Source organism: Gekko japonicus, unplaced genomic scaffold (genome assembly GCF_001447785.1).
Source record: "Gekko japonicus isolate JY-2015 unplaced genomic scaffold, Gekko_japonicus_V1.1 scaffold332, whole genome shotgun sequence".
Taxonomy (NCBI): Eukaryota; Metazoa; Chordata; class Lepidosauria; order Squamata; family Gekkonidae; genus Gekko; species Gekko japonicus.
Window position 1 is genome coordinate 494,898 of NW_015177015.1, and position 27,395 is coordinate 522,292.

Genomic DNA, 27,395 nt, shown 5'->3' on the forward strand with positions numbered 1-27,395 from the left:
ACGCTGTCCTTAGCTGTCAGCACCACAATGTCCTTAGAGGAGACTGGTGCCAGAGGGAGCTCGTCAACTGCTAAAACATCACACGCAGGGGCAGGGTCTGTCCCGTGGTCGGGCAAGGGGCAGCAGCTGAGCGCATCCGCATGCCCAATGGCCTTTCCAGGCCGGTGCTCAAGGTCAAAATCATATGCTTGCAAAAATATCGTCCATCTAAGCATCCTTGGGGACAAAACGTTAGGCATTTGCTTATCAGGCACAGAAATCCCCAGTAGCGGCTTGTGGTCAGTGACCAGCACAAATTTCCTACCAAAAATAAAATCATGGAACTTTTTGACAGCCGCTACTAATGCCAGACCCAGAGAGTGATTTCAACAAATGTGATCAGCTTTATTGTAGGTACGAACAAACGCTTGAAAGAAGTCATAACCAGAACAACTTAACATTGAGAGCTAGGCTCCTTTTAAACATTCCCAGGCTAACATAGCCACACCTATTTACAATAAACAACCAATGAGGTTGTGCGGATAACGTCCAATGAAAGTCCTTCCCTCTCAGGGAATTGGTATAGTTCTGTTGTGGAGCTACCAATAGCAAGTTGGCTCGGAGGAGCCTTCCTCTGGCTCGAGCTTAACATGGAGAGTTAATGCAGTGATTCATGTAAGTCTTTTTGAATACACCACAATAGATATAGTAAATTGTAGTCGCAGTGACAACAGCAGCATTTAGTGGGCAGGTTCACATGGGAGAGGTCACACAGGTACACTAAATCCCAAAGAGTTTAGTGCCTTGAAAGTTAGCACACTGAATTGTGCCCGGAAATGAATTGCTCTTGTAAGGCTGTTTCTTAAATGTAAACAGAGTGGGGTATATTTCTGGAATTTTCAAACATGCACCTCCCTCCACCTACAGGCTTAAGTGGTACAGTCCAAGATGATCTTAACCACTTGAAGTCCCACAAGGAAGACTGCTACGAAAGCAACTTCCCCCCTCACCAGTGAAATAATAAAGTAGCATTGCAAAAAATCTTTCCTTTCTCCCCTTGCACTGCCCCATGTTAAAAAATCCTGAGACATACAGTGTCCAAAACTCCTGAGATGTTTGGAATAATCTCCTATGTAGGCCCTTTCACCAGATAATTTTACAACACTGGGGTTATCACTGGATATAAACACTGGATATAAACACTGGATATCACTGGATATAAACACTGGAGAGGAAAAAGGAAAAAGTGCTTAAGTCACAACCAGCTCATGATGACTCTTTCCACATGGTGTTCCAGGCATGAAGTGAGCAGAGGATGGCTTGCCATTGCCTTTCTCTGAGTAATGACCAGTCTTTCTTGGTGGTCTCCCATCCAAGTACTGACCATGGCTGACCCTGCTTAGCTTTCTAACTCTGATAAGCACTGGGCAAACAGGACTGCTGAATGAACATTGTCTTGAAAGGGAGTCCAATGTACAACACTAAGCATATTCATAAGGCACACCTAACAATAGCAAGAGCATTTCAAGAGGGGCTGCAACTGGCATGCCAAAGTAGGTCAAAGGCATTTGGACCTCTCTTGTGCAACCATAAGAAATTTGTGCTCTAACACCACCTTCAGGTTGTAAACTTGGCCTTTAAAAGACAGTACAATCACATTCAGACTCAGTTGAAACCAGGTTCCATGGTCTGGTATACTATGCACCAACAGTGCCTCTCTGTCTTGTCTGGCTTCCCAGTTAATAGCTCCTCACCCCCCCCCCCCATTATCCAGTATTTCAATTGTGGATAAGTTTACTTTTGTTGCACAGGAGTAAAATTTGGACAGCTTTTTGTTTCTCATAATTTTAACTCTTCATCTGGTAAGGACAGAAATGAAATGTAGATATATCTGTTAAACTGGAGTGGTTTATTTATGTGAAAATACTGTGGTAGAATTGCCTTATCTTCCATTTTTAAAACAAATGTCCAGCATAGGGTTGCCAGTTTGTTAATGCCATGCAAACAGTTCTCCGTATCAGTAAATGTTGTATTCCTTGAACACCTGCATATCTTACAAACTGTTAAAGACAGAGGAACTGACGAGAAAAATGTGGCAACCCCAAGTCCTATGTGTGTTGTTCATGTTCGGAGAACTCAGATGCTGATGTGTGAGAGAGGCTGGAGTCTTATCTGCATATGGAGTGTGCTTTAATGAGGTTGAAAGAGAGGCTTGTGATTCTATATATTTGTATTGCATCTCCCCAAGAAAGTCAGAACTGAGTACGATCCACAGGCCATCTCCTATTCAGCTATAGGCCATGCCTATATTTATTTACTCATAGTCTGAGTCTGCTTTTCTTGCTGAGGATTATTACAGAGTTAGGAAGACACTAGAATAAAAAAACCATGTAAGATGTATCATAAAGCAGCAACTGGATTACAAACAGCACAGCAGAAACGAGATAGTAAGTACCGGTAGCAATAAACTACAACCCTGTTCCACTTATGAAAGCTCCCTTCGGACCAGTTCCATTTACTACAGCCCTATTTTTACTCATAAAGATGAACTTGTTTCCTTGTCATGAATGAATGCAAATCTGTCTGTGGATCGACACATCAAAATCTGAGGCCTGTCTGAAAACACAGCCCTGATGTGCCAGTCAGGGTAGCTACTTGCTATGCCTTTAACATATGGGGCCCATTGCGCATAGGACTGAAACTGGACATAATATGGGTGCTTTCCAAGATGCAAATGCTTTGAAATTTGAAAAGGCTAATTCTTGCATTCCCTCTCCCCCAAATTTTAATGGAAAATACATCACTCTTCATTGGATGGTTGCAAAGTGGTCATGCTGCTTTTGCTACCATTGTCCTTTATTTTAGTTTTAGAAGTCACACATTTCCTTAACACTACAAACACTGTACACATTTGTTTTTAAATAACTACTTATTCAGGTAATTTGGATGCAGCCTGGTTTAGGAGGCAAAGCGTTTTCATGTGTTCTTGTTTTCTTTTTAGATTTTGGGATGGAGAGCAGCAGCAAGTATTGCCTGGTCTGTTTTACTGCTTCCTGTGTGTACTGCAGCCTTCATCAGCATTAGCACTATTGACTTATTCCACCCTATACAATGGATCACAAGTGGGTACTTAAGCAGACTTAAATCAGAGACTGTTTACTACTAATAGTACTTAGCAGTTAGTTAGTATTGTCTGAACAATACTGTAACATTGTAAGGTAGGTCAGAATTGTTTATTAGATTTTTAGTGAACTTTTTCTTTGGAACCCCCAAAGTAGCTTACAGTACTTGCAAAATGCAAATGATTCTGTTTAAAATGGAAACAGAATTTCTCCAGTAGGAGAGATGTGGGTGAAAGAGAGGATGATAGATCTAAGCACAGATTTTGTTTATTAAAACATTTATGTCCCACCTTTCCTCATGGTTCAAGACAGCTTACAATTTTAAAATACTGATGTCTGAAACAAAAGCTAAACAAAACTTCTATAGAAGGAGAATATTTAGTTCTCTGACAGGAGGTGGGGAGAGATAAAAGGGATGACTTTGAGGTGATCCAGAAACAGGCATCTTTACCAGCCTTTACTGACTCTCCAGTTTAGGGTAATTGATCTTATAAAACTGGGGTGGAGTAGAAGATTAATTCAGATGATCCAGGAACAGGCATAGGATAGTGTCTCACTCCTACTGTGTGTGGAGGCCTGAGGCCGTGTGAGAGTGGCTTAAGGCCAGCCAATTAAATAATGGTCTACGGAAGAAGTAAACCAAGGACTTCTTCAGCCACAGCTGAGACATTTGGGCATTAAACCTTTATAGCATTAGATGTATGTTCATAGTAGTTTCTAAAAACTTCTTCTTCTTTTTAGGCTCATTCAATGATTTGTATACTTCCTATGTTATCTTTTGCTTGCTACTGATGTCGGTGGTGATATTGGTAATAAGTATCTTCAATGTGGAATTTCATGCAGGTGGGTATTGAAGTATGTGTTCAATAAGATTTGAAGCTTGAGTCTTAAATTTTTCCATTTCCCCCTTAGACTGTATGCATAATTTTAAAGATGAACCTCTTGTAGGGCTCTAAATTGTTTATTTTAAAACTTAAGTACAAATACTTAAAGGCAGTTCAAAAAAAGTTCATGGTGGAGGCTTTCTTTGCTGCTAAATGTCTATTAATCTGAAAGCCTCAAAATATCATTAAGAATCTCTCTGATGATGGCCATGTACAGCTATCCCTTCTCAAAAATGTGGTCTGATTGTTTGGAAGAATTTCTCACCAAACCTTAAACTCTTTGATCATCTTAAACACTTAAATGAGGAACAGTGATCTTCAGTATGTTGTCAAAGGCTTTTACGGCCAGAGTTCATTAGTTGTTGTAGATTTTCCAGGCTGTATGGCTGTGGTCTTGGAACTGTAGTACCTGGCGTTTCACCAGCAGCTGTGACTGGCATCCCTAGAGGTATAACACAGAAAGATAGAGTACTCTCTGTGTCAACATGAGAAGAAAAATGGTAGGCAGGTAATTTCTATCTACTCAGAAAGGTGGGGTCATTATCTTGTAGGAGTTTCCCAGGCTGAGACATGCTAATGGAGGAGCTTTCTTGAGGAGGTTCTTTTGTATATGCTCTACATCTTACAACAGCACTACAGATGAGATTAAAATTTCAACCGTCAATCTATATGCAAAAGAACCTCAGGAAAGCTCTACAGATAAGATTAGAATTTCAACAGCCAATCCATATGCAAAAGAACCTCCTCAGGAAAGCTCCTCCATTAGCATGTCACAGCCTGGGAAACTCCTACAAGATAATGACTCAGCCCTACCCCACCTTCCTGAGTAGATAGAGATTACCTGCCTACCATTTTTCTTTTCACGTTGACACAGAGAGTACTCTATCTTTCTATGTTATACCTCTGAGGATGCCAGTCACAGCTGCTGGTGAAACGTCAGGTACTACAATGCCAAGACCACAGCCAACATCTACAACAACTAGTGATCTTCAGAATGGCCATTCATGACCTATGTATGACATAAGAACATAAGAGACGCCAATGTTGGATCAAGCCAAAGGCCCATCCAGTCCAACACTCTGTCACACAGTGGCCAAAAATACCAGGTACCATCAGGAGGTCCACCAGTGGGGCCAGGACATCAGAAGCCCTCCCACTATTGACCCCCCCACGCACCAAGAAGACAGAGCATCACTTGCCCCAGAGTCCCTATCTATACCTTGTGGCTAATAGCCACTGATGGACCTCTGCTCCATATGCTTATCTAATTCCCTTTTGAAGCCGTCCATGCTTGTAGCACCCACCACTTCCTGTGGCAGTGAATTCCATGTGTTAATCACTCTTTGGGTGAAGTACTTCCTTTTATCCGTCCTAACCCGACTGCTCAACAGTTTCATGCAACATGCAAATTGGTGCATTTAAGTGACTTGTTTTTGGACAGGTTATATGTTCTCTTTCTTTCTTTGCAGTTGTGCCTTCTATTCCTTGCTCACGATTAGCACTGATTAGCAAGGTTATCCATCCACAGCAAGTGATCCATTCAGTTGTGCATGCTGTAATGGGAATGCTGGTGGCTTGGTGTGCCGCAGTTATGACTAAGGGAAAGTTCCTGTTTTTATCTGTACCCTGCACAGCTTCAGAAAGGTGAGCTTTGGTGATCACAGAGCTGTTTGTTAAAGTATATAATTTCACATGGAAAGAAATAATGTAAAAAAGTGACTTTTTGAGTATAGAAGGCAGGGAAATTATAAATGGTTTATACAGATTGTTTCTTAGAAAATTTCTACTTACAGTCCTTTGGTTGTACTGGAGACAAACATCTTGTAACTGAGCTGTAACTTTGTGACCAAATTACTTTTCTCAAACCATAAATTATGGTTGCTGGGAAACATAATTCCTACTCTAACTAGCACAACTAATAGCCCAGTGGATGAGGTTTACAGCCCTGGTTGTGCACAGTCAGAGGCTGCTGCTGTGTGATGCCCAGACATTTCTGGCAAGAGAAACTATTTCTGTTCACCCAAATGTCTCTGTGCACTCTTGATACTTTTTAAAACACTAACTTTAACTTTGTTAAAAGGCAGCACTCTCCACAGTTGCACTTAAGTACTGCAGGTCTACCCTCTGTGTTAAGCCAGCTCAGGATTTGTACTTATTTGAGGGATCTGCAAGAATTTCCCTCCGTTTTTCTTTTCCTTTCTGACTGAGCAGCCCTAACGGTCTGTTTTCTTCTTTCTTGAAGAACTCTGGCTGTCCCACCCCTATCATGGTGGTATAATATTTTGGCTGTTGGCTCAGTCCAGGAACCTGAGGGAAGGAATGGGAGCCCACTTTAACTTATACGACTTAAATGGCACTCGAGAAGTTTTTATATTCCAAATTTACAAAATGTCTTATTCAACATAGAGGGGAAAGGTCAGGTGAAATCAGGGGTAAAATTTCTGAGTTAACTCAATATAGATAACTCTGAGGTAAAATTAGTATTTGTGCAGACTTTAGTTCTTATGGTTCAGGCTAACCCTAAGCTTTTCACAGTGACTTAAATCTTTATTTTGAGAGGCTTTTGTTCCAGTGTTTTCCAAACACTCCAGCATACTTTCTCTGACCGTTTTGTTTTCCACAAGGCTGATACACGCTTTCCAGTACCTGAACCCCTTCTCTTGAAACACCAGTACTCATATTGAGTTTTTAACTGACTCCTAAGGTTTTTACAGGCAGTTTCATTCTAACCACACCAGACCAGGGATCTCTGTATTCTTCAGAGCTATCACCCTGTTTAGACTGGGTAGGGAAATTCCTTCTCTATCCAGATCTATCCCATTTCCTTGGCCTGAATGGGAGTTTCCATCTTGTCTTTCCACCCACTTGTCCTTGCCAACTTTTTGCAGTTCTCCTGTCTGTTTTAAGCTGCTCTCAGTCAAGGCAGAAATCTGACTGACTCTCTTCTCAGCATGCAGCTCTTAAGTGTATCTCTGCTCAGCTGTTACTCAAGGCTCTGTGGAGAATTAATCCTTTACAGTCTTTCATCTGTTTACACAGCACTTCTAAGCTTTTTAAAAGTACAGTCCGTCACATCTGTGCTTTCCGTTTTTCAGCAATAAACAGAGAGTCTATAAAATTAGCAGAGATTGTTATTTCAGCTCTGAGAAAGCAATTCTAGCCAATTTATTTTTTTCCCTTTGCAGTCAGATAAAATAATTACTTTAAAGGTAGAATTACATATAGAGTTGTTTTCCTCTGTTTTTTTGTGCATTTAAAATCTAAAATACTATTTTGCTTCAGTTCAGCTGATGATGTTCCATACATGTGCCTGAATGAATACCACCTCTTTCTCTTACTCCTTGGAGCTTTCATGGGTTACAGCTATAGCCTCCGATACCTTGTTCACAATATGAACTACCTTCCATTTCCAATCATACAGGTAACTGCATAAAGAACACAAGCGTAAGTGTTCTATCATTGGACCAGCTGTGCCATTCTTTTTAATGTATGCTCTTGACTGTGTTACTGGTTTTTGGAGTAGATACCTTGTTAGGTGTAGGATTTATTCTTCCATAAGATGTGGTTGTGGTATAAAGATTCTTGGTATTGCCCAATCTCATATGTATTGAAGTTGTTTGAATATATAGTGGTTTATTGTAGCCAATGTACTGCAGAATGTTACAGTATTCAAAAAGCAAGAGACACCATAAAAGAAAATGAGGTCTTAGTGTTGGGGTTTTCCACGAAGGCTCTGGTATAATTGTAGTTTTTGAAACCATCTTGACTGTTTTTCAAATCAAATATACACGGTGGAGAATGTCTTGAAACTGTTGAACATGTTTAATATTTTTTAGCAATACAAATACCTACGTTTCAGAAGATCTCTACCTCTGTTGGCAAAGCAAAGTTGTGTGGAATCTCTTTATATGGTTAGGAACTTCTGTGCTGCTTACTACTTTTTTGGTAAGATTTTACTTTCCCCCTTCTTTAAATGAAAGGAATAGGAGGTGAGGTACTTGGGTGAATTCTAAGGCAGTATACTTCTATTTGCCAGGTGTTTTAGGACAAATCAGTTATTGGGGAACCATAAATCTGAGTCAGCACCAGAACCTAGCCCAACATTTTTCTTTGCCACAACCCTACCCCAGAGGGTGGAATCTTGTCTCTGATGTCCTGGTGGAAAGTATGGCTCAAAGGCAAGGATGATCCACAGTCTCCCTTTTCAGATCCAATTTCATGGAATCATCCATGTCATACTGTACTAGGAAGATGCTCTTCAAAGTGCATCACCACTGGGATCTGTGAACCCTCCACTCCTGCTGGACTTGGCACTGGGAAGGGACACTCCACAGTTGCTTCTGTGTCTGTGTTCACTGCAGCCCCCTCCTCTATTCCTTTCTCTTTGTATTCCATCACCAGTAGTGCTAAGGAAGCAATTCCCCCTCCTCCTCCATCTACAGCTCTTCCTGGTGTGTAAGCAGCTGCAGTCTACCACGCAGCATCTTTGGCCTAGCTAGGATCTGCTGCTAGAGGGCACAGGCATCATCAGCACTGAGCACTGGTTGGTGCTGGAAAGTGCTGGGAAGGGGACAAAGCTCATGGGCTCAGCACTTGGTGGTAATGAGGAAGGAGGCAGGAGGGCAGCTGAGACAAACATGCTGGGGGGGGGAACACTTTCCTTGGTGAATGTATTTTTCGACCCTTGGCTTTCACAATCATGCAGTCTGTTTTGAGCTTCCCATAGGAATCTGGTTGGCAATTGTAACCAACAAAATGCTGGACTAGATGGAGCTTGGTCTTAGGCAGCAAAGCTTCATTTGGATATTACAAGTAGCTTATCACTACTGAACACTTCTTTCATCCTCCACATACGTGGAAGGGGCTTGCAATGTATGAGAGAGGGTTGTGCTGTTAAAGTTGCTGGGAGAAGTGACTGTGTAGAATTGCTCAAAGAGGATAGTAGGGCTTGACTCTGCATTACCTGTTTATATAATATAGTTTACATAATATAAAAGGGCCTTTAGATGTGAAAAGTATGGGATAGGGGGTATGAGGTGAGAAGCAGCAGAGGCTGCTTTAATAGCCACAAGGTGAGGCTGTGTGTATCATGAGGATCTTCATGGAATATGGAAGCATCAGGCTAATGGATGTGGCTACTGAGTTTTGTTGAACTAAAAGACTACTCTTAGGATGGAGGTACAGTTGAGGTTTCTATAATCATATTAATTTTTTAGTGTTATGGACTGAAGCCAGAAGGTTGTGGGAAACTGGGGGGAACTGGGGAGGTAACTCCCCCCCCCATATTATTTTCCTGCCAAAAATCACAATCTCCAAGCTGCTCTTTCCCCTGCTGTGTGGGAGGAGTTGTTATTCATTCACTTACCTCATACATCACCCACTTTTCTAACACAGACTCAAGGTATTCCTTATAAGATATTCTGTATAAAATGTCCTCCTGAACCATTCCAATTTGCACATTCTGTGGAATGCTAGTGATGCGGGAGCCTTTCTGACCCCTTCAGACAGGCTTTTCCGCCAAGTCAAAACAGAGAAGGCTCAAGTATGTACAGTTATTGATCTTTCTTGTTTGCAGGGTGGCCAATAGCCATAACCCCCTCCCCCCCCAGCACTGGGGGAAATACAACTTTGAGGTGGGATTTTTTGCATTTGATATTAGATGCACATACATTGTATTGGACATACTTTTCATACCTTTCATTTTTTCATCTTTGGGTTTCTTGTTGAAAGTTTTACTTTTGCCCTGAAAATTCTTGCTTTTCATGGATGTAAACACATTCCTGTGTTTTAACAGTTTGATTTCCTTTTTATGGCATCATAGGTTATATTCCCAAGGCATGGATAATTACAACAATGAACCTTCATATAGATAGGTGAGTACCAGTAAAACATCCAGTACAATCTTATTTAATTATTTACTGGGCACTTTGCAGTGAAGACACTCCTCTTCGTTTTCGCAAATCGTGATGGGACACAGACATTATCTAAGCAGCTGCCCATCAGGGAAGAAGGTAATTATGTCCCAAACAGCTTTGGAGAGACGTAAAGGAATAGAAACTGAAGCCACTTGGGAGGTGGTAGTACTCTTTGGCAATGGGAAGGAGTGAGAGCACAACTTCCAAATATGCTCAGTGGCCCACTGTGTTCCCTGCTATTTGTATTGCATGTACTAGATTATGTATTGATGGTAAACGCCTCAATAATATATTGGCAGACAACTATTTGGAAAATACACTGTTAGGATATGAAGAATTTGGTCCCTTATAGGTCCCTTATAAACTCTTCACTGAAATCAAGTATGCTATTTTTTATTATGGAGCATCTCCTGTCAAGTTCCTTCCAGGCAAAGTAAATCTCCACCCAGGAATAAATGAAGAGTATTTTACATAAAAATAGCTTCCCTAATTTTGTTTGCTTATTTATTTGTCTTTCAGTAAATTGCATCCTCTAGACACTGTGGCTGGTCTCTTGGATTTATCTCTTCTGTACCACAGCTGGCTCTGTGGCGTGATCCTGCTGATTACTTGGTACATTGCATGGTTACTCTTCAGAATATATTCTACTGAGGTTGGTATAGTATGTTCTGCACCATACCACGGCAGGGCAGTTTTTGTTACTGAAAAACAACATGGGGCACATGTGTTACTGTTTAGCAGAAACCGCTTTGTAGTTGCTTTACTTGTTTCCAGGTGGAGAAATTTACATCCCCTCCCCTCCCCTCCCCTCCCCATCAGGGCAGGCTTGGAAGCCTCTCTGTGAGTTCAACAGATTTGCAAATGACGAGTAATTTAAATATACTCTCACCAGTGTCTTACTGACCAGGGTTGCTTGCTATTCTTGCTTCCACTACAGTATGTGCTCCTCTTTCAGGCACATCACTTTCCTGTACAGCCAACTTTTACAGAAGAAACAGATCAGTGCTTACCCAAAATTTTAAACAGCAATCCTCCACCTATTTTAAAGGTAAGCAAGTTCATTTATCTCAGTGCACTTGTTTCTTGCATAGTTTTTATTGCTTAGCATACACAGAAATCACACTAGCAAAGGTAGGAAGGTTTTGATAGACCGCTTACATCTTAAAATAACATAAACAACAAACATTGCATTAGTGCCCTGAATCCAAGGACATGGCTGGTATTCAAGATAAATAGGAATCTTCAGCTTTCCTGATCTCCTGCTTTTCTTGATCTTATCTCTCGCTTTCTGGTTTTAGTTTGTCTTCCCTAAAGCCTTGTAGCTCCAGCCATCTCTTCTTCTTCATATTCTTATAGCTTCTTTCTTAAGTCACCCTGATTACCTTCTTTCCTCTCCTTTTCCTAGGTCCCTGCTGCTTCATCCCCCACCCTTTTTAAACCTTTTTGTCTGCCCCACCTAACGTATTAACAGCATTAGCTTAACTCAGTCAAATGCTTTCAAAAGCTTCATCACCACAAAAAAATCTTAATCCAAGTATATGACATCTTAATCCATTACAGTCTACATTTATAAACACTGATGTTTGAATTTATGCAAAATGATTCTTTATACATTTCCTTGGATATCTAAAATAGCTGTTGTTCTCACATTCTATCTTCAGCATTTGAGGAATCTTGGGATTGTTTTGTGAATTCTTTCCAACAAGCAGGGATTGAATCAGCCTCTTCTGTATAATTTAAGAGTAATTTACAATTAAAATAAAAGATCTACAGTCCTCTTTTGCATGAGCAAATATATGGATGAAATTTTATGTGTTCGTATCTGCTTGTTCTTCATGTCAGAAAACCCCAATCTACTAAATGCAATTCTCATTTCAGTATGTCTGAAAGGAGATGTTTTTTTTGGGGGGGGGGGAGTCTTAATCATGGCAGATATTCTGAAACAGCAAAAAGTCAAAAACTCCTTACCTGGTAACATTCTAGGAATGAAATAACTGTTACATGCTGTGAGAATATCCTAATTTGAGATTTTAGTAGATCAGCATGACCAACCTGGTAATTTGTAAAGACCTTTTAAACATTTTCCTTTGCAGTTCTTGGCTTTACAGGACCTGATGTTTCTCTCCCAGTATTCTTTTGTTCGCCGGCAAGAGGTCTTCAGCCTTAGCCAGCCAGGTATTTGGAAAACTATTTTGTTCCATTAAGACAGATAAAAGGAAGTACTTTGTCAGAGGCTAATTTAATTTAGGCAGAGTTGCTTCCATTTTGCTAGTGAGCCTGACATTTCGCTGGTGAGCTTGACAAATTCCACTCCAAAGAACTGAAGGATTTTTCCAGCATACATCTGAAGGTTAAAAAGGCAAGCTAGTACCATGGTGCCCGTAGCGGAGTGTGATGGGATTCAGGATGGCATGTGTGTAACCCTTGCAGTTTCCAAAGCAAACTATGCTTCTGCTATAATTGAAAGCATCTGAACGTATTCTTCTTAGATTGGAATCGATTGTGAGTTTTTGCAGCCTAACTTCCAGTGGTGACTTTGCTGCTACAACTGTGGCCCTTCAGTTTGATCACAGTAGGTGATAGTATTAAGTGTTCTTGTAACTTTGGGTTAAATTCTGGGCTGTTTGCATTGTTTTTAAACCATGGGCAAATTTTGGGATCGCATTTAACTTGGACTGCCTTCATATTGTACCGTAAAGGAAAACTGTAAAAAAAAGAATTATGATTTAAAACTTTTCTTTTATGGTCAAGTCACAGCTGACTTATGGCAACCCCATAAGGTTTTCAAGGTAAGAGACATTCAGAGATGGTTTGCCATTGTCTCCTCTATGACTTAACCTAGGAGGTTACTATTTTAGCTTGGAATTCTGAAGTTGATATTCTACTTCACAGTGATAATAAGGGCTTGTGAAATAACTGATAGTTTTGAAAAATTAATCTTTTTAAAAAATTGTTTATCCCTTTCAAATAAATTCTGCTTGTCTGAAAGGGGGACATCCTCACAACTGGACTGCAGTTTCCAGGGAGTGCTTGAATCTGCTAAACAATCTGACCCTCAAGTTGATAGCACATCAGGAGGCCACAGCTACGAATGGGAGACTGAATCAGCCGTCTGTGGGAGACCTGAGAAAAGTGCCCGACACTCCAGGTGACAAGATGGGTCTGTTACTGTGAACAGCGTTTTTGTGTCTCTGAATCTCAGAGGAAATATCAGATGGCAGGAAAAAATCACATTCCAAAAAGAATGAGGTAACTTAGCAATAATGCTGCCTCCACAGAGCAGCAAGGAAGGCTGCCAAGCGGCATCTTCCTCTCATGTACATTTGGAGCTATTTCCTAATATAGTGCAACAGCCTAAATAATGCTTTTCACTTTACATGGAAATGATTTTCCCCACAGTAAAAACTGGCAAGAAAAAACACATTGTTAATACTTGGCAGACATGTAGTGGGCAACTTGGGTTCTGCCTCCATAGTGCCTAGCCACTGCAGGTTTAGGGGCATACATCTTCATGTCATACTTCACTATGGAAAAATGCTGAAACATGAATGTTGTTGTGGAAAGCATGATTGTTGTGTAAAGAATTAAGTGCCTCTAAGAATCAGACTGTCTGAACATAGCTGACACAAATATGTTAACACCAGTCAGTATTCACATTTTACGTTTTATGCTGTACTTGTTTACCACTTTGACCCTTCAGACTTCCTACGTACATCAGTAAAGATCTATTGTTTTTGGTAACTCGTTTGCAAAATCCATTGAATTTGGGTAGACTTACTAGAATGTAACTTCTCTGACCAGGGTTATATTCCTACACCTTAGATGCTGTGTATTGTGCATTTAGGTATTTATTTTCTAATTTTTAAGTATATTGATCACCCTTTTATACAAGTTTTCAAGGTACTACAGAAGAAATTGAAAGTTTATGGTGAGTGCAAGTTAACACGTAGAGTAAGTTTCTTTTAATAAGGGCCTAATTATGAGACACCACTTATTGGCATAAGTCATCCTGAGCTTATCCTTTACAACATTCTTTGTCCCCAGGAGCAGCTGCTGAAGAACACTCATTCCAGTCACCAACGGCTGGTATCCTTCCTCGAGCCCAAATGCCTTCTCTGGTTAAATCATCTCTGTTGTCCTTGAAAACATCACCTGTAACAGATCTTGGAAGCAACTTAGGGTCACCTTTCACTCCTTCCCCACTAAGTCGCAAGGCTGGAATGCTGGAGTTAAGCTCTCCTTGGCATGGGTCTGTTCAAAGTCCCCATATTATGAGAAGAGGACCAAAATTATGGACATCCTATTCTGGTAAGATGACTTCTTTGGCCCCTCTCTTGGCTATTTGTGAGAAAATCTTGCTGGCCTATTTTAAACCGGTTGGATTTCTCTCGTAGACCTGCAATGGACAGGCTCTTTTCAGGAGTCCCTCCCCACGATTGCTGTTGCAAGAATGAGTAATGAAGCAGTACAGCCAAGTTCTGTCTACTTATGGCTGCAGAGCAAGAAAGAGCAGGTATTGTAAGTTTAGCCATTAGCATTTCAGTTGATTAGTGCAAACGGACTTTTTCATATGTTGTATTCTCCAGTATTGCTAGTTCAGCACAGTTTTGGGGATTCTGTGAACTTGTTTCAGACACCATTCCTGTGGGTGTAATGAAGGAATGTATTTCTGTTCCTCTGAGAACCTGAAAAATTAAAATCTCTGTGCTATTAAAATTATGCAGCACCTAAACTGATTAAAGCTATGTGGCTTGCCATTTAGTGTTTCTATATTATTTTCTCAGGTAGAGGTAGCAAATCAAAAGAACTTCCTTAGATGTATGTTCCCTCTTAACCATTGACTGTTAATTCCAATTAAATACTTTCCAAGATTGTGAGTCAGTGAAGCTTACATCTTTTGAATTGTTTTGATAATTTCAAATGGAAGTTGTGTATCACTCAGAAAAGCTGCAGATGTGCTTGGCTCTTACCTGGTTTTCTTTCTTTTTTCTTTCTAGATAAAGAGTTTCTTGTCAAAACGAGTGTTGATAATGTATTTTTTCAGCAAGGTGAGGATGAATGCATAAGTCAGCAATGATTTCCTGCCTTATCAACTACTGCTAATTTTATCTCTGTTCATTTCAAAATAGAAGTTGGCACCAAAGTCATTGAAACAGGTGCTGTGTGAATTGACACTTCAGTTGCAAGATGGCAACTTTCACATTTAACTGTTTGTTTTGATGAAAAGTCAAGGTTAGCCTAACTCTAAACTGCAATAATATCATGGGCTGCTTCTTTTATAAGAAGGTGTGTGTGGGGATCAATATGCTTTATATTCCAAGTATTATCGTATTAACCTTTACATAAGGAGCTCTTAATTATGATGTTTTACAAATTTGACCAGGTATGTCAGTATTTGGCACACTCTGTTTGGCTAAGCTAATTAGGTGTGTGCAATCCTTCTCTCTCTCTCTCTCTCTCTCTCAGCACCCAGAGGCTTCGATCCAGGCTCTCTTTTCTAATACCCAAATGCACATTTGGGCCTTGGAAGGTAAGCAGTGTCTTCTTATCTGAATTAAACTTGATCTGTTTCAGTGGCTTACTTGTGTCTCATGGTGCCTTGGCAGTGACATTCATCTGAGGATAACCAGCAGTCCTGGGATTGTTGTACTCCCTGGTTTCTGTGTGTTCTAGTTGTTTTGGTTCTGTGCCATCGAGAAACATTTAGGCTTGTTCTTATTCTGAGCACCACTGGCGCTGTGTTTTTCCCCATCTCTCTCTCTCTCTTGAAACATTTGTTTGCTCTAACTACAGCCAGCAGAAGCTAATCTTTGGGTAGGATACTGAATTCATCTTTATGTTGCTAGGCAGTCAGTTCAGTGACAGTCAGAATACAGATTTTTGTAAATTTCAGGACTTCATGACAATGATGTAATTCCACCTGTACAAACTAAAATCAATTCTTTTCTTCATTTTTTTGAGGTCTGTCTCATCTGGTTGCAGCTTCATTTACTGAAGATAAATATGGAGTGGTCCAAACGACATTGCCGTCTGTTCTGAACACTCTATTAACTCTTCAGGAGGTGAGGAGCCTTAACCTTTCTTGGCAAAAGCGATGTCTGCACATAGTTTGCCTGCTATGGTACAGCTGTTTTTGTTAGGAAAAAAAGATGTTTCTCCTAATGCACACTGTCTTACCTTGGTTTCATTTGCCATGGCTCTTTCAAAACATATTCAAAGCTAACCATGGAAGAAAGATCTAGTCATTCAAAGGCAACATTTCCTGTGCTACAGTTCCAGTCCTATTGAAACCTGACAATAGTTACTCATCAATAGTAACTGATTAGGCAGTTGGTTCCCTTCTTTGAACGCAATGACCTGGCAAGAATGATCCATGCAATGGTCACCTCGAGTTTGGACTACTGTAATGCTCTCTACATGGGGCTGCCCTTGTCCCAAATCCAGAAGCTGCAGCTGGGGCAGAATGCGGGGCCAGGCTGCTACTGGGTCTTCCCATGCGGGAGCACATCCAGCCTGTGCTAAAAGCACTGCACTGGCTGCCCATAGCATACCGAATTCAGTTCAAGATGCTGGTTCTTACCTTTAAAGCCCTTTATGGTCAGGGGCCTACGTACCTAAGGGACCGCCTTTCCCCACATGTTCTCCAGAGAGCACTATGACTGGGGTCCCAAAATTGCTTGGCCCTTCCTAGCCCCAGAGAAGCCAGGCTGGCTGTAACAAGGGCCAGAGCTTTCTCAGTGGCGGCTCCGTACTGGTAGAATGAGCTCCTGGAAGATATCAGGGCCCTGCGGGACCTTTTACAGTTCTGCAGAGCCTGTAAGATGGAGCTCTTCCACCAGACCTTTAATTAGCAAGCCGCACCCAATAAACTGAGGCCCTGGCCCCAATACTAACACCACCATCAACAGCCTGTGCTCTGCCAATATGATCCAGACTATGACATCAGCTGACTGTATGCTTATGTCGGATGCTGCCTGTGCCTGCCATCGCTATACAATCCGCACTAGCACTTTATGTAATGTATTTATATTTATTGTGATTTTATTCAATTTTCTGTTTTATCTGTTTAGTAAATTCTGTGTAAGCCGCCCTGAGCCTTCTCTGGCTGGGCGGGCGGGATATAAATTAAATAAATAAATAGCAAAATGAATAAATATAAAGGATTTTTGAGATTAAACTTTTTAAAGAGTTGTCATCTAAATGCAAATGTGATTTGATAATTTAAGTAAAATCTGCTGGTCTTTCACCCCTTTTGTGGTTCATACTAGTGTATCTGTTATTTAGGGTTTGCCAGAGCTGGTCTGCAGTGAAATGTTGTGAAAGGCCATGGTGGCCTTTGATCTAAACCAGCGGTGCTTGCTGCATGTCTCAAAGAGTGCCATATCCACAATTGCCATCAACCAAAAGAGCCACATTCCAGTATGCAGGCTATGCAGGGGAAGGATGGGCAAGCACCTCCTTTTTCAATGCAGACCTGACTCTCTTGGGTCTAGCCAGCAGCTGTAGGAACCTGCTCTGTCTCATGCTGAGGAGAGGGAGAGAGCAAGAAGGCAGCGCTGGAAGTAAAGGCTGCTCAAGGCTTCCCCCTGCAGGAGCCTGCTTGGGTTGGGCCATGAGCATTCCAAAGGGAGGCTCCAAGGCAGCACTGTGGGCTGGCTCAAAGGAGGCTCCTGCAGTGGGAAGTCTGAGCACCTTTTACTTGCCTTGCTGTCTTCTAGCTTTCTCCCTGTCGTGAGGCTCACAACTGGATGACGGCACAATGGCCAAGGCTAGTCTGCCTCATGCCATAGAAAGAGCAACAGTGCAATAAGGGAAATAATTAATGGGGTATTCAAGGCAGAAACCTCTTCACTAGTGGACCAGGCTCCTGCAGCAGAAAGACCGTGTGCCCTCTACTTCCCTCCCTGCCTTTTCACTCTCTCCCCAGCACAAGGCACAGCAGTTTAGATTCCCAAAGCAAGCTGGTTGTGAAGAAACGGGTGGAAGACTACCCCCACCCCAGTGTGGCCTGCTTGCTCTTTTTCTGGGTAGTTGCCATAGTGGTGGTGGTTTTACTGTCTCTCTGTGGCCAGTTTGTTCTCCTTCTGGGAACTGTCCAGGTGCTGCAGACAGAGCTGAGAGCACGGAGGCTGTGAAGAAGGGTAGGGATTGGTGGAGAAATAAGCCCTTTATTTCTATCCCTAGCTTGCTACTTACCTGTCCTCCAGTGGGAACTGTTTCAAGGTGGAAACCACCACCAATTACAGGCATCACTGGGCAGTGGCCTTGCCTATTCTCCTGAAACATGAGGGAGGCACATTGTTGGGGAATGGTAATCAGAAGAGCCTCAGGTGGCATGTGAAAGAGCCATGTGTGTGGCTCCCAAGCCACTGAGTGCGTATCACTGATCCAAAGAATTAGCTACGTCCATTTAAAGTAATTCTGGGAACATTACCAAGGACAGGTAATTTAGTCCTTCTACCGAGGGATTTTCATGATATCTCATTGGGTGGTGTAGTCGAAATGGGATTTTTAATGGGTTGTTATAACTTGATTTTCCTAGGCTACATTATTACTGAGAAGCTTCATCTTTTGTTCTGTTTCAGTAGCAACCTTGCGAGCTTTTGGTGACTTGCCTTTATTTAATTCGAGTATCTTTGCTACCACCATGTTTATTTCCCAGTTGATTTGTTTTGTCAATCCTAGGTAGTGGACAAGCACTTCAAACTTCCTCATGTTTCCAGCAAACCTCTCAGGACTTCAGGGAATTTGGCAGACACTTCCTATAAAACCCTTCGATTTGCTTTGAGAGCATCTCTGAAAACTGCTATCTATCGAATAACCACAAAGTTTGGAGAACACTTAAAGTGAGTTTTGGGGGCTGCAGGATGTCTTAATGTTCATTTTATAATATTTATTTATTGTATGATCTGATATTGGGTACACAGAATCCATTGTAGGTGGACATGAATGAAATTGTAAAAGAAAATTATTCCTCTTGGAAGAGTAGCCTGCTTGTAATAATATCTGCATTGAATTTAAAAAATCCAGTTCTCAGAATTTCATATGAAACCTTCACTGCACTTTTGTGTGTATAATTTTCCTCCTGAAGGTGGATTCAGGTGAATGGCAGCCATGTAGTAACAACTTAAAAGGGTTTACCACAGGAAGGGCCTTCTTCCTTTTGGTAGCCTTGGATCATACCATTCAGCCTGGTATTATCATCCCTTCATTTCCTTGGATTTCCATGTGGTTGTAGAATGGTGTTACTGCTGAATCTAACCATATGGCAATACATTACTATCTCACCATGAGCTACAACTCTTGGCTTCTGAAGTCAACATAAGAATTGAACTTTCCACAAACAAAAACTTCAGCAAATGACCAGCCTGAGGTTTCTTCAGCAACCCAGGATGGCCTTAAACAAACTGCACACTCTCTACCTCAGTTTGCCATCTGTTGAAGAAAACAACCACTTCTTAACAGCTGTCCTTAAGGATTTTTTAAATTGCATGTTAAAAACTGCTGTATATAATAGGTTATTGAGTAATTTATTCTGTGGGTTTGATAGGTTTAAAAAAGGCTCTCTGACCTCAGTCTAGACTTTTTACAGTATTGGACAGTGAGAGCAACATGGTGCAAGAGTTTGCTGTGTATTCTCATAAATAAATAAGAGAGTCATTCCAGGTTTCAGCAAACATTGTTAAATCTGAATTGGATATATTCAGGGCTATTTTTGGGCAGGAATGCACAGGAACGGAGTTCCGGCTGGCTCCCGAGTTGGCCACACCCAGCAGGAACTCATTAGCATAATAGGCCACACCCAACAACAGAAACTCATTAGGACTGGCTATGTTAGGGGTGTGTGGCCTAACACGCAAAGGAGGTCCTGCTACAAAAAAGCCCTGGGTTTTGACAACAAACAAGGTAAACAGAATAAGAAGCAAAAGGTGGGTGTGTCTGGATGAGCACACTTCTGGCAAACATGGGGTGTGTGGCCTAATATGCTAATGAGCTGTGCTGTCAGGGGTCTAATGAATTTCTGCTGTTGGGTCTGGCCTATTATGCTAATGAGTTCCTGCTGGACTTTTTCTACAAAAAAAAGCCCTGGATATATTAAAGGAAAGTAATTAATTCAAATCAGTTTGCTGGGCATCATGTTTTCCAGAAGGGGCATCGCAGCCTTTTCCCAACTTGTGTGCTTTCACATGTGCTTGTGTCATTCAAAGCTGACTAATTTCACTGTGTTTGTTCTGCTATATAGTGCTGTGCAAGTCTCTCCGGAACATAAGAAAAGGCTACAGCAGTTCTTGGAATTCAAGGAATAGACAAGTCAAACTGCCCATCCTGTTGCAAATAATGCTGGTGCCGTGGCAGCTGGTCAGGAAAATGTAAAATGAATGCTTTTCCAACGTCTACTTTAAATGCAGTTGAGGTTAACAGAACTGTCAGCAGCATTCCACAAATACTTGGATTTTTTTTCTTGACTTTTGTATAATAAAGTAATTTTCTACTAAGTATAGTAAGCAATAATTTGAATTCTGTTGTTCTTTATAAATGTGATTGCTTTTTTAACATGCAGTTAACATGTATTTTGAAACTTTTTTTTAAAAAATCCATAGTTCATTTTGTTCTGAGACACAAGATTGTGGTAGTCATTGCTCCATAAATATGAGATCACACACATTTGACAGCCCCCAGCTTGGCACATGGGTCTTACACACCAGCTGCACAGCTGTGGTCCAACCAAAGCTAATCTTGGCTTCATGACTCTTTTGAGTTGCATGTTACTCTTGACCTGAAACCATTATAATGTCACTTTGCATCTGTCTTGATAGCACAGCAATGTGCAAGTTGTTATGAAAGTACTACTTGCAGCTGTGACCTGCCTTCCTATAAAGGCAACATAAAGCTGTTACTGTAAATTGCCATTGTTTAAATGCTATAAAAACAATGTGCTTATATTTGGATTATTTACTTTTTAGAGAAGCTGAGATGTGAAATATTGCATGTGCTGTTTATTATTTAGTAATAGGATGCTGTTCTAGATGCAGTCAGAGATTTTCTTGTCTCCTAACATCCAGTGCTCTTCTTAAAAGCACAATCAAACAGCCAGATAATGGACTGAAAAACAATGTTGCTTGCTCTATGATAAAGCTTTTGTCAACAGGCTACTGTAGATGTGCCTTTTCTGTATATCAGATTCAGTATTGAAAATCCTACAACTGAGCCAGTTGACTTGAACTGACTGCCAGCTAGATGTGTGTTTCCTTTATTAATTACAATAATTATGAAAATAGTGTGTATCATAATTAATATGAAAACAAAACAAGTTAGGGTTGCCAGGTCTGGGTTGGAAAATACCTGGAGACTTTGGGGATGGAGCCAGGAGAGGGTGGGGTTTGGGGAGGGGCCTCAGCATGGTACAATGCCACAGAGTCCACCCTTCAAAGCAGCCATTTTCTCCAGGGGAGCTGATCTCTGTCAGCTGGAGATCAGTTGTAAAAGCAGGAGATCCCCAGGCCCCACCTAGAGGCTGGCAACCCTAAAACAAGTTTCCCATCTAAGCAGTCTATACTGAAAAAGCCATGATTTTCTTTCGTTTTGTTTTGTTTTGACATTGTAGTCTCTTGAGCCATTGGTTTCAGTTTTACAAGGTACCCAGCATTTTCCTAGTAAAGGCAAAGGGAGAGCACAGTGTTCCCTAGGGGGAGAAAGGCTTTGGGCTTTCTTAATTGACTGCAAGCTGTAGTGACTAGGATTATATTCATGTGTGAGGTATTCCAGTCCTGAAGGATAGGGATTGGGACTTTGCCTTTCTCTCTTTTCCCAGTGGCTGTCGTGCCAAATTTTCCCTTGCATTCTGCACTTCCGTGCTTCTCTGTTGTTTCCAAATAGGGTTGCCAACCCCCCCGGTTTGCCAGGGGTCCCCCCTTTTGCAAGTGATACAGCATGAATGGAGTCCCAAGTGGCGAGTTCACCTGGGATTTGCCGCTTGGGACTCCATTTGTGTGGTGCCGCTTGCAAAAGATATTTCAGTGCCCTTTGCAAGTTGTGCCACATGGATGGAGTCCCAAGCAGAGTTCACTTTAATGCCGTGGCTTGCAAAAGGCATTTAAAGAGAACATGTTCCCTTTAAATGCCTTTTGCAAGCCATGCTGGGGATCAGCTGGGGCGGCATGGAGCCGAGAGCTCCCCATGGCCTTGGCTGGCTCTCGGTACAGCTGGACACCCGCAAATGAAAGCTGAAAAAAAATTGGCTTTTTTCCCCAGGCTCAGCTATACTGTATTCGGCTTAAATGATACCCCCAATTTACCGATAAGGTATTCTTCCAGAATTTGTTTTTGTTTGGTTAAGGCGAACGCACACCCCTAGTTTGTGTTAGTGCTTGGAACCTTTCCTATAAATTCTGTGACAGACTTTAAAGTTAAATATGGGTGCCTTTCATGGCCTCAAAAAGCATTAAGCTCTGAAATTTGGCAGTGTGGGTGTCCTCAGGGAATACCACAGTGGCCCTGAATTTTGTGCAGACTGGATGGGAAACCATGACAGCTCCTATGTGTGTGCTGAAATCAATAGGAAATAATAAAATACAAAAAAATTAGAATTAGGAAAGGAAAACACCTATAATGAAACAAAATCATAGGGCAGCCAATAATGAAAATAATTTCTTTTGGAATTAATAACACAAACAAAAAAACAAAAACAAAATCCCATGCAGTGGACTCTTTGTTCTTGAACAATGTAGCTATCCTTTCCCATGAATAAAAAAGAGCCCTAAAGATACATATGCTATGTAATTTGCTGGACAAAGAGGAGACCGTAGAGTTTGCCACAATTCCTGAATGCATATCCTGCTTGCCAGCAGAGGTCACTGTTACACATTTAGTTACTATGTATTGTCCTCTTTTCCATTGGAAGTGCTTATTGGTCAGTAGTGCTGCTTCCTGATCTGTTCTTTGCATGCATGTCTCCTTTGTATAAAACCTAGATTCTCAGACTATGGGTCATGAGGATCCAGGGAGGGACAAGCTCCTTGGCCTTCGTACTATAGCCAGCTGATAAATTGCTAGGTTTGAGAAAAACTGAGAAAAACAAGGACAGTTCAGTTCCTCAGTTAATATTCAGGCTGCGATTCTGAACTCTACCTGTTGCTTCAGGAGTGAAGGTAGACTGAACCCTCACTTCCCCCCTGAAGTGACTATGGGGAGCTGGGCTTCAGAGATTACTTGGCATCTGGTGTGCCCTCTGCCAGGCCAGAACCTTCTCTCCCCCAAAGGTTACTAGAGCCTTTGCCCTCAAAGCAAATGTTATGGTGAGAAATTCGCAGCTTGATTTGTGGTTATGCATGGTCACATTGTGCCTTTCAGCATCAGCATATCTTCCATTCTTTGCTATTTGTGGGCAAAAGAAGTGTAAACCAAACACAAACCTACTTCTGGGAAGGGAAGTGACTTTCTTGCATTGTAACTAGTATTCTAGCAATGCTTTTTATTATTTATTTAAATATTTCTACCTTGCCTTTGCCAAAACCCTTAATACAGCTGACACTATTTTGGGCAGCTATCTTTTGGGTTAGTGACAACGACAGCCCTATCTATAACTTAAAGGCAGTCTGTGAGGATCACACCAATGGTATCTTTTCTCCTACATACCCTGTTTTCCCGAAAATAAGACCTACCCAAAAAATAAGCCCTAGCAGGATTTCTATGCATTTGTGGTATAAGTCCTAGTGTGTCTTCTTGAGAAAAAATAAATATAAGACAGTGTCTTATTTTCGGGGAAACACGGTAGCTAGCAACAAATAATGCATGAAACACTGGCAGAGCTATGTTGGTCTTTAACTGAATTTCACAGATCAAAACTGTTCTGAGAACCCTAGTCAAAATCCAGTCAAGCAATAATTCACTGAGTGGCTAGTGCTAGTGTGAGTCTAGAAGAACCTGGTTCATTGTTGTGGCTTCTGTTCATGCCCAATGTGTGCTTTACAGAAGACACCCCCCCCCCATGCCAATGAATAACAGTTAACAGGTCAGTGTAACTTTTCTCAGTACAAAAGTATGACTAAGCATGCAAAAGATTGACTGCAAAATTGTGGGATTTTCCTAGCAGTTTCTAACTTTTTGCAGTAGTGCTTTAGTAGTTTTGTATACTTTTTGTTTTTCCTTTTGTTTTCACACAGTTTTATTTAAATGTGTTTAAAGCAAGGACGTTCACCTGAGACCAGGAGCATTGATGCCCCCATCCATTAAGCAGCACTGCCATGAAGAGAGGAGCATTCACTACATTCACCCTGAACATCATCACATATACACTGCTTATGACAAGAGATTCACTTGATACAGTAACATGGAATGGCCAATTTGACCTTGCACAGTTTATCTAGGAGGAAAGTCAAAAACCACATTGAGTTCACATCTGGGTTCAGGCACGGTTGTGTCTGAATCATCTTTAATAATGTACCTTTAGTAGTTTTTCTTTCCTTTTAAAAAAGAAACCCACTGAAGACTTCATATGGCATTGGAGAATTCCATACACAATCTATGTTATTTGTAATACCTATCAAGGACCCTTCCTTACAGCAGAATGCTTCCAAGACCTGTCTGGAATGTTTGCAGTAGGAGGGGCCAATCTGGTTCTCATTGAATGCTTCCCTAGATATGTATGAAGAGCTGGGACACAATATGCTGTTGAGTTGCACCTTAGTTACCAAGCTGGCACAGGAACTAGAACAGAGGTTGCAGAAGGCCTCATTAGTCAAGCCAAGTGCTACTTTTTGTCTGGCCTGCTGGGTGCTTAGCAATCCCTCTGTGTTCTAGACCAAAAGCTAAATTGGCAAGTTTATTGAATCTCTAGTGTATCCCTCAACTAACAGCATTGTTATAAGTCCTGCTAGCAGTATCATTGCCTGCATAAATTAGGAAAATAGTGGCTAGGAAGAGGACTGTTACAGTGCTGGCTCCCTGGTTGTGGAATGGCCTCCTCCTCCGGTAGGTTTGCACTGGAATTATGCCATTTGTAGTTTAAGTGCTGTTTCATAAATGATTGTTTAACGTAAAAATTAACTCTAGTGTTGAATGGGGGAACCCATAATTTGTGTTTGAATAAAGGACTCCATGTCCCTGAATTCATATGAACCTGGGCTGCAAACATGCCCAGATGTATTTTGCTTTCTGGTCTGTGTTATTTATTTAAAATTTTTTACACTGCCTTTCCACCTGATCAGGGTCCACAAGGTGGTAAACACAAAAACCGTAAAACATATAAACCATTAAAATGCAGTTAAAAATATAAAATTCAATTAAAAACACAAACAACACTAGAAGGAGGGCTAATATCAGACAAAACAAAAATGTGTTCACTTTCTGGCAAAAGACATCGATGGAAGAAGACAGACTAGTTCCGAAGTTTCGGTGCCACAATGGAGAAGTTCCGAAGGAGGGAGTTCCGAAGTTTTGGTGCCACAATGGAGAAGGCCCCTTTTTGGGTCACCACTAGTCTAGGCTCAGATGGCAGGGGCAACTGAAGCAAGGCCTCCACTCGAGTGAGCAGGTAGGTTCTTAAGGTATGCTGGTCTCATGCCAGACAGAGCTTTAAAGGTCAATCCCAGCACCTTGAATTGAGCTCCGAAGCAAACTGGAAGCCAGTGTAGGTGGAATAAGATTGGAATGAAATGGTCCCTACGACCTGGTCCTGTCAACACTCTGGCAGTAGCATTCTATATTAACTGTAGCTTCTGGGCAGTAGAGTGCATTGCAGTAATCTAATCTAGATGTTACTAGGGCATGTGCAACAAGGGCAAGATCTTTTCTGTCCAGGAAGGGCCGCAGCTGCTGAAAGGCACCCTTGGGCACAGCTGCCACCTGTTTATCCAAAAGGAGGCCCAGGTCCAGGAGCACTCCCCCCAGGTACTAACCTGCTCCATTAAGGGGAGTGGAACCCCGTTCAGGAGAGGAGATAACCCATTTTGGAGGTCAGACCTCCCCCCAGCAGTAACACCTCCATTTTGTCAAGATTAAGTTTCAGCTTGTTAGCCCTCACCTACTCCAAAACTGCCCCCAGGCATCTGTTCAGTTTCCACAGCTTCCCTGGGATCTGCCAGGTAGCGTGAGTTCTAAGTGTCATCTGCATATTGGTGGCAGCTCAGCCAAAATCTCAGAGTGACCTCTCCCAGCAGCTTTATGTAGATGTTGAAAAGTATGAGGAACAAGATGGAACCTTGGGGAATCCTGTAGGCCAGAGGCCAAGGGGGCAGGGCAGCAGTCCCCCAGCACCGGCTTCTGAAACCTACTCTTCAGGCAAGACCACCACTGCAGAACACTTCCTCCACATCCCAGGCCTGAAAGGTGATCCAGAAGCATACTATGATCTATGGCACTGGTTCCCAAAGTGGACCATACTGCCCCCTGGAAAGTGCTGGAATGATCCAGGTGGGCGGTAGGACCCTTGGGTGCAATTGGGGGGCGTTGAATAAAAATAAAGGGGCGGTGGAAGCATAAAGAAAGAGTCCAGAACCTATCTAAAGCAATCTTTTCCTGCCTTCTCCTGGTCTTCCCTGGGATCAGGGAGAGGGGGAGGAGGAGAGGGGTCCCCACAGCCAATCACAGCCATGCATTTGCAAATTGCAAATGTATGTGCACCCTTGTAATGCTGGTGTTGCTGCGGGGCTATTGTGTGGTGGCTGCTGCTGGCCTCTGGCTTCAGGCCTTCAGCTGCTCTGTCTCTGCCTTGGACTTAGGGTTGCCAAGTCATACTTCCGAAAAGCGGGGGGAGTCTGGAACCTCCCCTGGAGTCCTCTTGCGTGCGTGCTTTGCGCGCACTCCGTGATGGCATCACCCAGAAGTGACGTCATCGCATTGGGCATATTGGGGCGGGGCCACAATCATTCGAGGGAAGTTTAGAGTTTTCCCTCGAATGATGGAGCGTCCCCCACAACATGCCCGAGGTGATGAGGTCACCTCCGGGTGATGTCTTCATGCCGGGCATGTCGCACACTTTGGGGGTGGGGTTCCGGGCCAGCGGGGAATGGGCCTCTTGGACAGGTGTTTCCCTGGCCCCTGGGGGGATCTGTCAATCCTATTTGGCCTGCCTGCCTGCGTGGATCATGGTGGACTCTACCTGGACTGAAGAAGACATCTAAAAGGTAAGATTTGGGGAAAATACATATTATTTTAAAAGAAGGATATTAGTAAAAGGACCTTTTAAATTAGTGTCCCTTTACTTTAGGTTGGGCGGCCTGCTTGGGGGTGGCTTTGGGCTACAGTTCTGTTGGGTGTGGGGTGGGGGCTGGCTAAGCTTTACTCTCTTACAGTTAATAATTTTGAGGAAAAGTTTTAAAAGTTTGGTTTGCATTTAAAAGTATTTCTGTTGGATTGTTTTTTTAAATTAATTGTAGTAATTGCTTGTTGGTGTGTTGGGGGGTTTCGCTCAATGTTTTTAATTTTGTGATTCAACTTTTGTTATTGGTTGTTTAAATATTGTAATTTTCTGGTTTGTTTTCAAATATATTTCTTGA

General features: G+C 41.9%; 1 protein-coding gene across 1 annotated transcript in view; it reads left to right on the plus strand.

Moving 5' to 3' along the window:
- The window catches only part of NDC1 (NDC1 transmembrane nucleoporin), a 22,596-nt gene extending 2,346 nt beyond the window's left edge, over positions 1 to 20,250 (plus strand). Inside the window, exons 2-18 of the mRNA XM_015427706.1 lie at positions 2,981 to 3,101; positions 3,843 to 3,944; positions 5,455 to 5,629; positions 7,268 to 7,406; positions 7,822 to 7,930; positions 9,807 to 9,858; positions 10,420 to 10,552; positions 10,856 to 10,948; positions 11,994 to 12,075; positions 12,890 to 13,048; positions 13,945 to 14,208; positions 14,295 to 14,413; positions 14,898 to 14,948; positions 15,367 to 15,430; positions 15,862 to 15,962; positions 18,586 to 18,746; positions 20,144 to 20,250. Coding sequence (XP_015283192.1) covers positions 2,981 to 3,101; positions 3,843 to 3,944; positions 5,455 to 5,629; positions 7,268 to 7,406; positions 7,822 to 7,930; positions 9,807 to 9,858; positions 10,420 to 10,552; positions 10,856 to 10,948; positions 11,994 to 12,075; positions 12,890 to 13,048; positions 13,945 to 14,208; positions 14,295 to 14,413; positions 14,898 to 14,948; positions 15,367 to 15,430; positions 15,862 to 15,962; positions 18,586 to 18,746; positions 20,144 to 20,207 — 1,989 coding nt within the window. The 3' untranslated portion in view covers positions 20,208 to 20,250. The remainder of the gene's footprint in view (positions 1 to 2,980; positions 3,102 to 3,842; positions 3,945 to 5,454; positions 5,630 to 7,267; positions 7,407 to 7,821; positions 7,931 to 9,806; positions 9,859 to 10,419; positions 10,553 to 10,855; positions 10,949 to 11,993; positions 12,076 to 12,889; positions 13,049 to 13,944; positions 14,209 to 14,294; positions 14,414 to 14,897; positions 14,949 to 15,366; positions 15,431 to 15,861; positions 15,963 to 18,585; positions 18,747 to 20,143) is intronic.
- The last annotated feature ends 7,145 nt before the right edge of the window (positions 20,251 to 27,395 follow it).